At 37.8% G+C, this 14301-nt stretch overlaps 1 protein-coding gene across 1 annotated transcript in view; it reads left to right on the top strand.

The window, feature by feature from the left end:
* The window catches only part of znf236 (zinc finger protein 236), a 97022-nt gene extending 83670 nt beyond the window's left edge, over window positions 1-13352 (top strand). Inside the window, exon 28 of the mRNA XM_028470493.1 lies at window positions 12698-13352. Coding sequence (XP_028326294.1) covers window positions 12698-12819 — 122 coding nt within the window. The 3' untranslated portion in view covers window positions 12820-13352. The remainder of the gene's footprint in view (window positions 1-12697) is intronic.
* Window positions 13353-14301: the final 949 nt, after the last annotated feature.

Below are 14301 nucleotides of genomic sequence, written 5' to 3'. Positions count from 1 at the left end.
TCTGCCTCTGACATTGATTGTAAATCCAGGATTGTCTGGGTAAACAAGTTCGGGGGTCCCTGAGGTCTTGAGTCTAATGAGAGGAAGGTGTCTGTGCTGTTCATTATCGTTCCACCCACTGCACTTATCTTTAATCCACACACAGACTTATGTTGGCTAGAGATTTGTGATGACATGTTTGTTGGATGTCTCCTCTTAATACTCTGACATATACTCATTACTTATAGTCTTCTTCGCACTTCCTGTCTGTTTGTCCAAATGATATGTTCTCAGGGGTTGAAGGTGCAAAGTTAGCTTCCGACCTAAAATCACAGCTCTGGGTGCAGGTACATGTAGGCCGAGCAAAGTGCAGTCAAAGTGACCTCAAGCTGTCAGACATCCTTTCACTATCGGCTCAAACTTCTTCACACAAATATGGCAGGTTTGGATTTGTGACACAAATATGATTAAATGTATTACGTCCACAATTACAGCAAGAGCAGACAATAGATTATTTTTATATTTTTATTTTTTTTTCATATCTCATCTTTAGCTATATATAGCTGTGTTGTGACATATTTTTAAAACTGGGATTTGGAAGAATACTTGGTCTTGTTGAAAAGTGCAACATTAATAATCCCTAAATAAGTACAAAACTGAATGAAGCTTCAGAGTTTTATATTATCTGGGATAAAAACAAATAATAAATAAATACAGAGTATTAAATTTGGTGCACACGCTGATAAATTGCATGTGCTGTGTTTTAAATTAATCAGTTTACTAATGCTGTTAATGACAGGGGAAGTTTTAATGCAACGTTTAAATTCAGGATTTGTGCCCGTAAACTGAGTGAAAATGTTTATTAGTGTGAGCAGTTCAGACCTGGGATGAAAACACATTTTGCTGGAGGATATATTGTCCCCCTATTATTGATGATAAACCGTATTGTTGTCAACTTTTTTTAAGACCAAATTAACAACTTTATATATCAGCCTGTATCTAAAGTCTCCAATATAAGCAGTTCATTCCAGATTCCGCTCCAGCATTTGTATCCAACAGCTGACAGAAGTAAAAAAAGAAAAAGAAAAAAAAGCTGCTGAAATGGACCTTGAATTGTTATTTTGCACTTTAAAAATACAATTTGTTTTCATTGGTTTTGAGGTTTTTTTTCAGGGTCTTCTAATTCATTTTTTATTCATTCTACTCAATTGTAGAACATTCTAATGTTTAAAGTAAACAGTTGGTTGTTTTGCACTTTAAAGATGTAAATATAAAGATATATTGTAATTTATTATTTGATTTATTAATCTTATTATTCAGAGACTTCTAATGTATTTATTTATGTATTTCTATTCTTATGTTTAAGGTTGAAATGCACAATATGTGACCATTGGTTAATAATAAATTGGTCATTTTACTCATAATTACTGTTGCTGACTATCTCTTGATCAAGCATTTTCTAACTACAAAATAAACAATAAAAGTATGTTTGATTCATGCTGATATTGGATCAGATTCATATCAGTAACGGCCGATATTCAAAGCTGCAATATTGGTATTGTATAGGAAATGAAAAGGTTGGATTAGGACACCTCTAATAGGTCGGGACAACACGTCAACGTAATCAATGACGACACAAAAAATGCGTTGTGCAAGGCAGCTGTTCCCCGTAACCTCGTCCTATATTCCGGATATGACCGGACGAAACACCCGCCGTGACATCAGCGGCAGCAGCAGCAGCGCGCACACACACACAAATACAGTTCTTAGGTAAAAAGAAAGTTTATTTGAATTCTACCTCTGACTCTGAATGCATTATTTTGTACTTTTATATTCTCACTTGAACTTTATTTTGGAATTTTGAGTTGAAAAGCAATAAACATACATTGCAATGTTAAGGAACTCATGTTTTTTTTTTTCCTTTTTAGATATTTAAATCAACACGTAAAATTTACATTCAGTCAGTTAATCGAAAAAATAATAAACGTTTATATACCAATAGCTATACCAATCAAGGCCAGAGAAGTGATTGAGTTTATTTTCATTTATCGTGCAATTAATTGATTCACCGTCCCAGGCCTAGCGCAGTGTCATTAGTTAATGTTTCTACGCAGGTAAATCAACATTAAATCAGGCCTTAAATAGCACAGAAAATGTTCACGATGGCTGATTTATTCCCTTTCACAGCTTTAAGAGCATGTGTATGAGAATAACATTTTGCAGCACTTGTGGTTCTGAGCAGTAACATTTTAAACTCTGTCTTTTTTTGTTCTCTCCTTGGTCTAAAAATGTGTAAGGTGTTGATTAATGACTTTAAAAAAAAACCTCCTCACAGCCACTTTTTCTGATGTTATCACACAGACCTCATTAAATACCTTACAGTGGTGAGACTTTTTTACAATTAGAGAGGATCCAGCCTTTATCACCAGTTTGAAGACTGACACAGAAGAAACACCTCCATGAGGCTCTTTAGAAAGGAAACCTGGTTTGGCTACAATAGCCCATGGCTATATCTTTATGCATATATGACATTAATACATTCTGCAATAGTTTTGCCTTTTTAATCAAGGATTTTTTGACAAAAATCCTATGCAACATTTTACTCAAGAGTAAAATATAGTGCAGACTGTTATTGTATCATATTCTTAATAGATTTTGATTATCATCTGTTGTTAGGTCACTTTATAGCAGTGGTTCTGAAACTGTGGGGTGGGGGCGTCATGTCATGATATTTTTTGCCTTTATTATTCTTTAATATTACTTTATTATTACATTCGAGAAGTTGGGGGTTCGATCCTAGTCTATACCTGTCTATGTGTCAAAGTGTCCTTGGGCAAGACATTGAACCCTAAGTTACTCATAACTAGTGCCTTGCATGGCAGCTCGGTCCCATTGATATGTGAATGGGTGAATGAGCTGATATTGTTAAGCACTTTGTGTGGGGATAAAGCGCTATATAAACCCAGTCCATTTATTATCTATTTTACCAATGTGTGTAACATATCCAATAATGCAAAAATTATTACTAACTAAAATTTGCATCAATGCATCGTTTCATTAATGGTAAAATCAGGCCGGCGGCAGCTTTCTGCTGCAGTACCCTACAGGAACTGCTGGGCGCTGTGTCGCTTCACCATTGACATTGTGGAGAAGAATTGCGCAACAGATGAAGAAATTAATTCATATGCACTGTAAACTCGAATAAGTTACCAGAACTTAAAAAAAATAATTAAGGCAATCGGTTTCCTCAATTTTTTAAGTTGATTACCGTAATTTCCGGGCTATAAAGCGTACCGTTATATGGGCTGCATTCCAATAATTTATCAATTTTCTAAGAAGAATCCACACAAAGACCACCATGTAACACAGGCCGCACTCTATTGGCTGATGAGGGTGTCCTTCGGACGACTCAGCCAATCAGAACAGGCAGGTAGGCGGGCTGCTATACACAAGTTAGGTTTTAACAGAAATTTCCGTGTTTCAACCAGTTTCAACTGATGAGTTTCCTTTTCCACATAAACTCATCTCCTCACTGTCCCACATCTGCATATCAGTCCATTTACAGCTTTTTATGGTTAGTTTTTACTGGATCCAGACATGATACATCGCTCCCTCTGTTTTTCTTTCTGTGAACTACCGCGGAGTGATCACCCCGAGTTCGGACTCTTCAGAATACGAACCTGATCGCTTCTGAACAAACTAAACGTGGTGATTTGACAACGTTATGCCATTAATCGTTTCCTTTTATCCAGTCTATAATGCGCTACTTTTACTGTAGACGGAGCGGAGATCAGAACAGCCTGTATAGTGCATCCCTTCACCATCTGTCCTTCCTCCTTCGGTAAGCTTCTCCATCTCCGGACACTGCCCAGAGCTGGTCGGGTTGCCCATCTGCCCGACCTACCCAGCCCTTAGAGAACCAAAGCAGTTTGTTTCCTTCTATTACAAACTGGCTGACTTTTACAGGTATACAGGCTTTCTCTCTCCTTCCCTCTCTCTCTGACAACATTTCTCCGTGTCTTTTCCATGATGAGGGAGTGTGTATCATGACAAAACGACTCATCAATATGATTCAATGGGAGCGCGAACTATTTATTGTAAACTGTTTCATAAGTCCACCTGGTCTAATGTGACAGCTAAATTTTTTGGCATCATGAAGCTTGAAAACTGGAAAAATCCACAAATTAGCCGTGTCACTGTTTAAGCCGCAGGGCTCAAAGCGTGGGAAAAAAGTAGCAGCTTATAGACTGGAAATTACGGTAACTTAAAAGTCAAAATGCTCCAGAATTTAAAAGGTTGGATGTCTGGCTTCTTGGCTTCTTGTACTTTTTGATAACAGTTAAATTAAAGTGCTATATAAGTTAAGTTTATTTTTTAAATAATCCATATTTGAAACAATAGGACTTTATCATTTTTAGTGTAGGGAACTCACACAAGTCCAAAAACAACAGACTTCTTAAGGATTTACCACCTGCCGACTATTACAAACTGGAATTTGTCACTCCCTTTTCGTCCCCTCTATCTAAGCAAGAGATCGAAGAGTTTTCTCTATCACAAACTCTTTGATGTGAATCTCCTTCAGTGACTTTGAAGTGGCAGAAAACCCACAGGTAGTGTGCCTTAACAATACTGAACCTTAAACTAACACTCTTTTAAGACTTACCAAAGGAAACATCTGACCCCCATCCTTTCATAAGCAGATGACTTTTTGGTATGATGTTTGGATTCCCAGGCATCAAAAACTTTCATATCTAACTCCCTGTGGTGACAGCTGTTACCTTAATACACTCCATGACTCTCCAGGGATGTGAAGAAATTATTTTCCCTCCAGGACAGAAGGTCAAAAGAAATCTTAAACTACAGTATGTCTGAAAATCACAAAAGTAAATGGTGTTATAATGATCTATGCAAAAAAGTGAAGATACGCATATTGTCATTTGTGAGTGATTTCAGGTAATCTGTTCTCAACCAGTAAGCTATTTTAAAGTGCTATTAGGTATAAGGATGGTCTAAAAGGTCCAAAACATCACCAAAGTTAAAGGTATTTGCTGTTAACCATAAAGTAAAGAAAAAGTATAACATGATTTTTGATAAGAATATTTACCGTAAAAACTCATAACTATTTCTGAAGCAATGCTATGTTATTTTCCTAGCCATGTTTGATATCCAAGTAATCCGTAAATCATGATAATTCAGTTTATAATATTGGAAAAATGTTTTGAAAAAGGCTGAATTATTTATCATTGTTCCATGTCTAGTTCTAGAAATCATTACTTTGTTGTCTGTCATCGTCACACCTTCATTTTACATGCATTCATACACGCCTACAATGGCTGCAAGCCGACACCACTAAACTTAGACCACCAATCACAGCCAGCCCATCCTTGGAAGGCGATTCTCAAAGTTTATTAAAAGAAGAATACCTCCCAAAAACTTCAGTTTTGGAATGCGTGCCTTTCATGCTCAATGCGTTCCCTCATTCATTCATTCATTCATTTCCTTTTTGATTTCATTTGTAGATGCTAGTTAGATTTTGAAACAATACTCAAGCATTTCAAATGAAGTGGGCCCACAGCGAAGCCTGACGCAGGAGTAACGTGCGAAACAACGGATTCACAAAATTCGAACCGCAAACAACCGCGGTACCCACGCTCCCAGTTTGAACCCGGCTGCGATCGGCCCAAAGAGGTCCGTGGATCGGTCGGGACGGAGCTCTATTTAACAAAACAGATCCGACACGGTGACATGACCAGCGCAGCTCCTGCAACAAGAGAACCCTACCGGTTTAACAAACTTTGATAAGCAAGTTTGACCCACAATAGCTCAAATACAGATAACTACACCACAACTACACAAGATTCACGCAACACCTGCAAACATGTCTCACATACAGTTACACATCATATGTTCCTCTGTACGTCCACCTTGTTCGTCTTTCCCTGAGTCCCTTTTCATTATGATTTGTATTGGTTTTTATGATCTTTACTTGAATGTGTATTCTGCATTAATATCCCATTTTTAGTCTAGATTAGATCTTTTTAGAGTAGCAATTTCACTGTATTACATATAATCATCACCTTGATTAGCTTAGAACTGCATTTTATCATACTTATTACTGCATTGTGAAAAAAAAAAAGTTAAATTGCAATCTTTATACCTTAATAAACACATAAGCTTTAATAACTCAAAGGAATCAGAGTGGGCTGTTCGAATCCTCTTCCCTAGTTTATATTACTGGGTTCAGTCTAAAACTTAGACATATTTTCCTCTGTCAAAGAGGTGGCACCCCGGCTTTTTAAAGTAATATTAATAATCATAATTAATATTCTCATTCATATAACCCATTATTCATAACCCCCTACATTAGCATGTAATTACTTAATTCTATTAGGTTGTATTTACAGTGGGTTGTGTTTTTGAGTTATGCTTATAAACAAATATAGTTCCAATAACTGAAAAATTATTAGTTAAAGTTACTCAAGATGAAGAACATGTTACACCAACTTGACATGATTAAGTTATTAGATTTTTTTAAACTACTTAATCTGTTTAATTTGAATGTTTGGGTTTACAGTGTGTATTTTGTACAGTCACTGTGTTTTATGGCACTCCAAATCTTTATTGATTGGAGTTTCTAGATTGCCCATAGGAGTGAATGTGAGTGGTTGTGTGCGTGTGTGTTGCCCTGCGATGGACTGGCACCCTGTCCAGAGTATACCCCCACCTAACGCCCAATGAGAGCTGGGAATAGCCACATGGATGAATGGATGGACTATTATTGTTGTTCTAAAATGTGATTTTTTAATAATGTGTCCCATATGTCTTGAAAATACCAACTTGTGTGTGCTGATTGTGTGTGTTGGAGTGTCGTCCACACAGCCTGTGGATAGAAGCTGTTGAGCAACCTGCTGCTGGTTAGAGGATGTTTCTAAAGCCTGTCCCAGATGGTGATGAGGAGGACAGGCTGTGGCTGCTTTACTTTGAAGGACATTATACACATGCTGACCTCTCCCAGCAGGGTCGTCCTCATCACCCCGCACAGCTGTCATACTACTGCTCACACACACTCTCGTTGTCAGTTTCTGCTAATGTCTGTCGTTCCATCTGCAGTATTATTATTAAAGCACAGGCTTTATTGATGCCAGTGGGACTTGATGAGATGTTATAATGTGGGTGTTAACGGTCTTTGATCAGGCTGGCTTTTCTGATCATTGAGCGCTGATAACATTTGGAAAGTGAGGTTAGAAAAGGGCCTACTTTAGTAGATTTACTAATTATATGTGATGGTTGTGTTTTCTGTTAAAGCTGAGGCGATGGTACCCAGATGAGATACTGTAGGTGAGAAGGGATTCAATGCTTTCTCCAACCCCTTTTCCTTTGTATTCCCCTCCATCACTCAGATATCAAACTGTCCTCCATTTTTATCTCTCTCCCACTAATAAAGCCTAGTTCATCCTTTCAAAGAAATGTGTTGGTGACGGCCACAATTGAGCCAAAAATAACAGCTTTCACTGGACAAATGAATTAACGCGGTCTAGTATAAGAAAATAATTTCAATAAAACAATAGTCAATATTAACAGCTACTGAAAGAAAATGCAGAGTAAAGTGTGTGTGAGGGAGAGAAACAGCTGAACATGAGGCTGCCCATGTGGAGTCTGCTTGGCTGCGGTGTAGAGGGTCAATTTGCACGGAGCTCCATGGACGTCACTCGGACGCACCACTCCAGTGAGCCCCTGTGTCTTCCTCTACATGTTTTGACTCAAACTCTCATGTTGCGTTGGTGGAAAGAGTGTCATTTATGCAGCCATGGAAGAATGTTCACATCTGAGAGTGTGCTTGACAAAAGACAGACCTGCTGGATGATGCTCAGTAGATCATCTTCAAATAGTGCTGATCGACTGATTGATAGACTGTTGCTGCCTTAACTCAGATCAATGCCATCAACAGATCAATAAGACGGTTTCTATCCAAATCTGCCTGTTTTCTATGGAGAGCAAAGTTACAGCACCTGACGGAGCACCCACATTAAATTCGGGGGGTGGGGGGAATATCATTAGGTTTTAAAATTGTTTTTTTAAAAAAACATTTTATTTGTTTATATTGTTTTCTACATTATGAAATGTTTGTGACGTAGACAGAGAAGTCCATCTTCCTCCAACTTCACTTCTTCAAATGTCATTTTGTCCTTCTGTGCACTCACTTCTCCACCTTTAACGAGCAAAATGTCAATTTAAATAGGGCGGTTTCAACCACATCTATACGCTATAAGCTGTTTGCGCCACGTTTAGTGTTTAGTTAGTAAATTTCCCACAGCAGGTGAGAAAACAGCGCCACCAAATGATTTAGGGACACGCCTGGTTTACTATCCTTTATTTCAGATATTCGTGAATCTGCCCCATAGAGCACTCTGTCACATTGGCCACTCCCTCAACTTTAAATGAAAAAAATAACGACCTGTATGGATGGTCGTAGGGCAACATCCTCACCACAGAAGCCCAGAGGACATTCTCATGTTTATGCATGTTCATATTTATAAAGGACAATTCTTTTACTGCTGCAGGAAATGTTGTTTGTATAAACAGGCTGCAGCTGTTAAAACTTGTGTAGTAAATTTGAATCAATAAAAATCTTGATTTTTGTCAAGATTTTTGTCATTTTTGGCTTTTGTGTAATTTAGACGAATTTTATGGAATTTTGGTGAGAAATTGCAATGTTTGTTGAAAAATGTAGAGTTCTTTCCACAATTTGCAATTAAGACTGACTGTATTCATGTGTCATAAACAAAGGAAAAATGCAAGCCCCAAAAAATATTGTGGAGTTTCATTAAAGTGGTGAATTTCAAATATCTACAATTGGATTATTTGATATTAACACAATAATATATGTTTTCTCTGTCATTTTTACTTGGAGCAAAGCTTTGACTCGTGCTTTAGAGGATCCAATTTAGCCTGCAGAGCAATATACAAATTATGCATTATATAAATGATCTCCAAATACACAAATTCAATGAAACAACAATATTTCCCCATGCTTATATCAAATGACGGCAGTCATTTTTAATGTCAAATAGTTGAAAGAACTCTAAATGTATTTTAACACAAAATGTTCCCAAATCAAATAAAACTGGTTGAAAAAAGAAAGTCCTCGATCAAGGTAAAAATATCTCAGGCCATCTTTTTTAAATCCCAGGCAAAAATTTTAATAAAATGAAATATGCTTCTAATCCTCCGATGTTGAAGGAGCTCATTTGCATGTTTCAGATACCAAGTGCATTAATCATGCACTTCATATCTCTTACATCGCTGTAACTCTTCAGAGATTCAGCAGCATAGTTTTTGTTTATCCTCCATCAGTAAATTATACAGCTATCAGGTGTGTGGAGGGGGACGTGGTGAAGAGCAAACAGGGAGAAGATGAGGAAAACCAAATAATTGATGACTGAGGAAAGGATGATTGCTTTTTGACTCTACCTGTTTTTTGCATGGCAGCTCCCGGAAAATTGAATTCGGATCCAGCTCTGCTGCTACAGCGATGAGGTGATTTAAAGCAGCTGTAGCTGCACCAGATTTATGGGCGGAGCCCCAGAAAACTGGATGGACAATTAAAATAAGCACAAAATAGTTTCACTTAATCTAAGTTTCAGCGCTTTTCAGCAGCACTGATGCTGTGTTCCAAGCCTCTCGGAACTCTGATTCTTTTTAAATTTCTTCTGAAATTACAATAAAGGCAATAATGTTTGTGCCATTAAAACTATAATTATTCAGAATAGCAATTTTTTCTTGGCCCAACAAAGCAACAATAGGTCGCACATTTCAGCAACAAGGCATTCAGTGATTCATGTAATGCAATAAAAACATGACACAGGGAACAAAACCGAATTGAAATGCATTTTTAAAATCATGAAACCAGCTCATACAAAATCAAAAGGAAATAACATAAATAAAGCCTTAATTAATGAAGACTGTAGTTAATGTTGCATATAATTTCCTCTTATTTTTGGCACAATGTTTTATGATGTTTATAATGTTTCTGCACGGGTGCAGGCAAGTGATTGTAGAAGAAGTCTGACTTTAGCCAGTAGGCGGCATTCCAAGTCACTTTATCCAAGTAGGAATCGTAAAATTGCAAGTTCCGAGTGGCATTGACTGCAGCATGAGGACAGCGACCTCCTGGGCCCAGTTATTCAAAAGTAATCAGCTTGGATTCAGGATAACGGATTGGATCAAATCTTGAAAAATGTTTTTCAAAAGAAAAATGGCACTACGTGATCAGATTAGATCACATAATCCCATCTTGGTTTTGATCCGGATGAAGCCTTTAGTTTGGGTTTTTCAGAACTTTTTAGTAGGATTGGGATCACTTTGGTCCAAAAAATATGGATTAAACTGATCCCATCAAAAGGGTGGATTTAGAGTGGATTTCAGGCCCAAAATGTAATAAAACTTTAAAAGTGTATCAAATAATACTATATTTAAATCATGCGGTACAGCCTACAAGATATTCAATTTATTCATAAGGTTTTAATTTGAATTGTTCATCCATCAGGTTACAGGGATTAGGTAGGCTAGAACGCATTCAGTAAAGGTAAAGGCCTACAGAAAAGTAGAAAGAGTTTGACCTCATAAAATAATCCTCCAAACAGCTGTCAATAATATGTTTAATTCTGTCACTAATTGGCCACGTTTACATGGGAGCTTTAATTCCTCTTTAAAGTGGAATAAAAGTAAATTCCTCTTTAACATGACCTTGTAAACACATAATTCCTAATGCTAATTTAATTCCGAATTAACTTTAATTCCGAATTAACTTTAATTCCGAATTAGGTGGCTGGTTTATTCCGTTTTTAATTCCGAATTAGATAATTCCTCTTTCTTGTAAACACTTAATTTGGTTAATTCCGCTTTAAGTTAATTTGCATCGTTTTGCGCATGCGCGACTTGCGGCGATGACGCGCTGGTGACGACATAATCCAAGATGGCGGCGGCCCAGACTCACCCCTAGACTATTAAGAGCCTTAAAAGACATGGATATAATGAAAAGAGTGGATGGACGGAGGCATAAACATGCTGACTTTTACACGGACCTCGGTAAACACAGTAAACGGAACAGGCTACACTGGGTGGCTGGCACTAGGACCCGGAGGCGGAGTAATTTCGTCCCCGGACTGCATTCACAGGCTGTAATATCACCACTTTATCATTTTACCAGTTGATAGAGCTGCTATATTTACCAGGGAGTATATATTTATTCATGGTGATTGTTTTTCAGAGTTTTACTCGGCTTTTTTTTTTTTTTTTAACTGGTGATTAGTTTTTTTATCTCCCTTCAGTCCAAACTGAAACCGTGTGTTATTGTCGAGCTGCTGCTTCAAAACTACAATCAAAGGTGAAAACAGTTCTCATGTGTGGTGTTCTGTTGTAGCCGACAATAAAAGGCTTTTTCCTGATAGACGTGATACGTCACGTTCTCCCCCTGTCCAATCAGAGCCTTCCCAACCCCCAGACCTAAAGCGGAATAAACCTGTTTTCCATGTAAACCTCGTTCGGGAATTACCACTTCCCTGTAAACACGAAGCAGAACGCTTTAATTCCGAATGACTTAATTCGGAATAAATAATTCGGAATTAAAAATCATCATGTAACCGTGGCCATTGATGTATAGTCATCGCAATCAAAAATATTGTTTTGTTTTAAGATAATTTTTTAGTGATACATACAATGATGAAACAGGATCATAAAGGAATGCAATGAGCGTCATTGTTTTTTTGAAATCCAAAACAAATCTCAATCAGAAATAGTGTCCTAACTATTGTGTCCCCTGTTGCTGATTCTGGTTCTGGCAGAATACAGGAGGTTGGTCAGGGTCTCCAAGGCTTGTAGTGTCCTTTATCAAACAAAGATGAGCACTGGTTATGCAGATTTGATCCTGAAAATTTCTATCCGGATCAGTTTGATCCAATCCAATGTTGCTTTGAAAAAGTGGCTCAAAAGTAAGATTGGTTACATGGTTATGGATAGCCGAAAAAAGGATTACCAAATCCGATCCATTTTTCTGGATTAAACCATTTGAAAAACCAGGCCCTAGTGACGATGCAGCCTGTGGGCAAGCCACTGATTGGCTGAGAAGCTTTCACTCAAAGCTTTCCTCTGGCTGTTGATTGGATGAGTATTATGCTATTTTTTAACCAATCTCCAATTCTTCTACAAACCCCAACAACATGGTATTTGAGATTTATTCCCCCAATCTCACCTGTTTTCTAGAGTTTTAGCCTTCTGAAATAATCACTTTCAGAGCGCTCCTAAAAACAGGCTGTTTTGGGGCCTTCATGCATAGGCATGAGTTGGCGTGTCTGTAGATGCTGACTACACACCATAGCGATTGTCTTGGCCGTGTTTGTTTTACCTGTGATGTAGTTTGAGTAAGAGAAGCTCACATTCTTATGTAGGGTAGGCGGAGCCTGGATTGTCAGGAGGAGGAGTTTCCCCCTTATGAGTCATTAGGGGGCAAAAATCCAACTCGCCCGTTTGGAGCTGACTTTTTACAAAATGTGGAATAACAAGGGAAGGAGGAAACAGACCTTTTTCAACTTTGGCCCTCTGAATGAGGCTAAAGGAATGTATATCACTGTAGCAAAACCATTATAAAGTGATTTTTAATAATACTGCCCCTTTAAACACAGCCATCATCATGTCTTATTCTTTCTTTTTTCTTCTCCAGGACAAATACAAGACGTTTCCCTAGGCCAAGAAGAGTCGGCTCCTCAGGTTGAAGTAACACCAGAGCTGGACTTAGAAGTGGTCCCGGAGTCCTCGGGGGACTGGCACAACGTTTTCCCCTGACTTCAGCAGCACAAAGAGCAGGAAATTAACTGTTGATGGTACTGAGCTGCAGCGTGTGCTTCTTTTCAGACCGGCTCAGTTCCATGTCAATGAAAGTGAGTTGGGCTTTATTAGCCGCCATCTGAGTGTCCCCAGTGCAGGAGACGGTGACTCTGCTGGAAGACGAGCACACTGGGCTCCCCAGGGCAACGCAGCTCTGTTTTAAACAGTGCTGAGCTGTCAGGGCTTCAAAAGTCTGACAGTGATTTTCTCCTGTCACTGGTTTACAAAGATATTTAAACGGCAAACATTTCACTTTTATTTTCTTAAAGTTTGAAGCGACCATGAAACACTTTGTGAAGCTGTGCAGTGACCAGTGAGGTCCATTGTTGTATTTTTTACCCCCACAGCCATCCTTTGTTTACAGCTCTTCAGTGTGTAAATATTGCTTCTAGATTGAATATATTTTCTGATAAGAGGCCACAGTGTTTGTGTCACGTGGACAATATGTTGCATTTATATTGAAGGCTAATGTAAAAATAATAAGCTTTTTACTCCCTAATAATTTATTTCAACCTTTTTTTTACAGCAAAATAAAAATAATAGAGTAATTTTTTTACCAACTTAAACTCTCCTGTCTGCTTTGTTGTTGTTGTTGTTGTGACTTGATTTGATTTTCTTTACCAGTGTTCTCCATTTCATTGAATGAAGCAAACCTCCAACACTGATATAATAGCTTTAAATTTGCTGGGAGAGTGTTGGTGTATTTTATTGTCTTCAAATTTTAAGACACGACCATTGTCTTTTTAAATGTAATGTAATGCAATTTCAGACCATGAGTAAATGTTAAATATTATGAGGCAGTTTGAAAGCACACAACAATATCAGCTCATTCACACACCAGTGAGACACAGCTGCCGTACAGGATGCTAGTAGAGCAATTTAGAGTTCAGTGTTTTGCCCAATGACACATAAACAGGTATAGCCTTGAAATTGAACCCAGAACCTTTATAGGAAGACGACATCTTTACCACCTGAGCCATGGGCTCCCAAACTTTTCAGTCTCTTAATGCCCTACTTCTGCACACTTAATAAAAAAGTTAATAATGTAATGTCATATACAATGTAGCCCTACGGGGAAATTTAATTCTAAATTGTACCTATCCTGTTGAGGAATAATATGTAATAAAATAACAATCTGTAATGAAAAATCAATTTAACACAAGTACATGGTGCCTTGTGATCTTGACAGCACATTTGGTTAGCGCAAAGCTATTTAGCTTTGGTCATATATGCACTTTTTTTAAAAAGATTGTTTCTCTGTCACCACTAGAGGCCACTGTGGCAATGCATGGAGGCTCCTGACTGCTACTTTATTTATATTCTTGCTTCCAATGTTGTCACGCTGTTTTTAATTTTCATTCAAGTACCCCCCCCATGACAATTTGTGTAACCCACTTTAGGTTCTGTCTCATAATAGAAATTCTACAGCTGCAATGATTA

This window comes from Gouania willdenowi, chromosome 16, assembly GCF_900634775.1.
Source record: "Gouania willdenowi chromosome 16, fGouWil2.1, whole genome shotgun sequence".
Taxonomy (NCBI): Eukaryota; Metazoa; Chordata; class Actinopteri; order Blenniiformes; family Gobiesocidae; genus Gouania; species Gouania willdenowi.
This window is presented reverse-complemented; position numbering and strand designations above follow the sequence as displayed.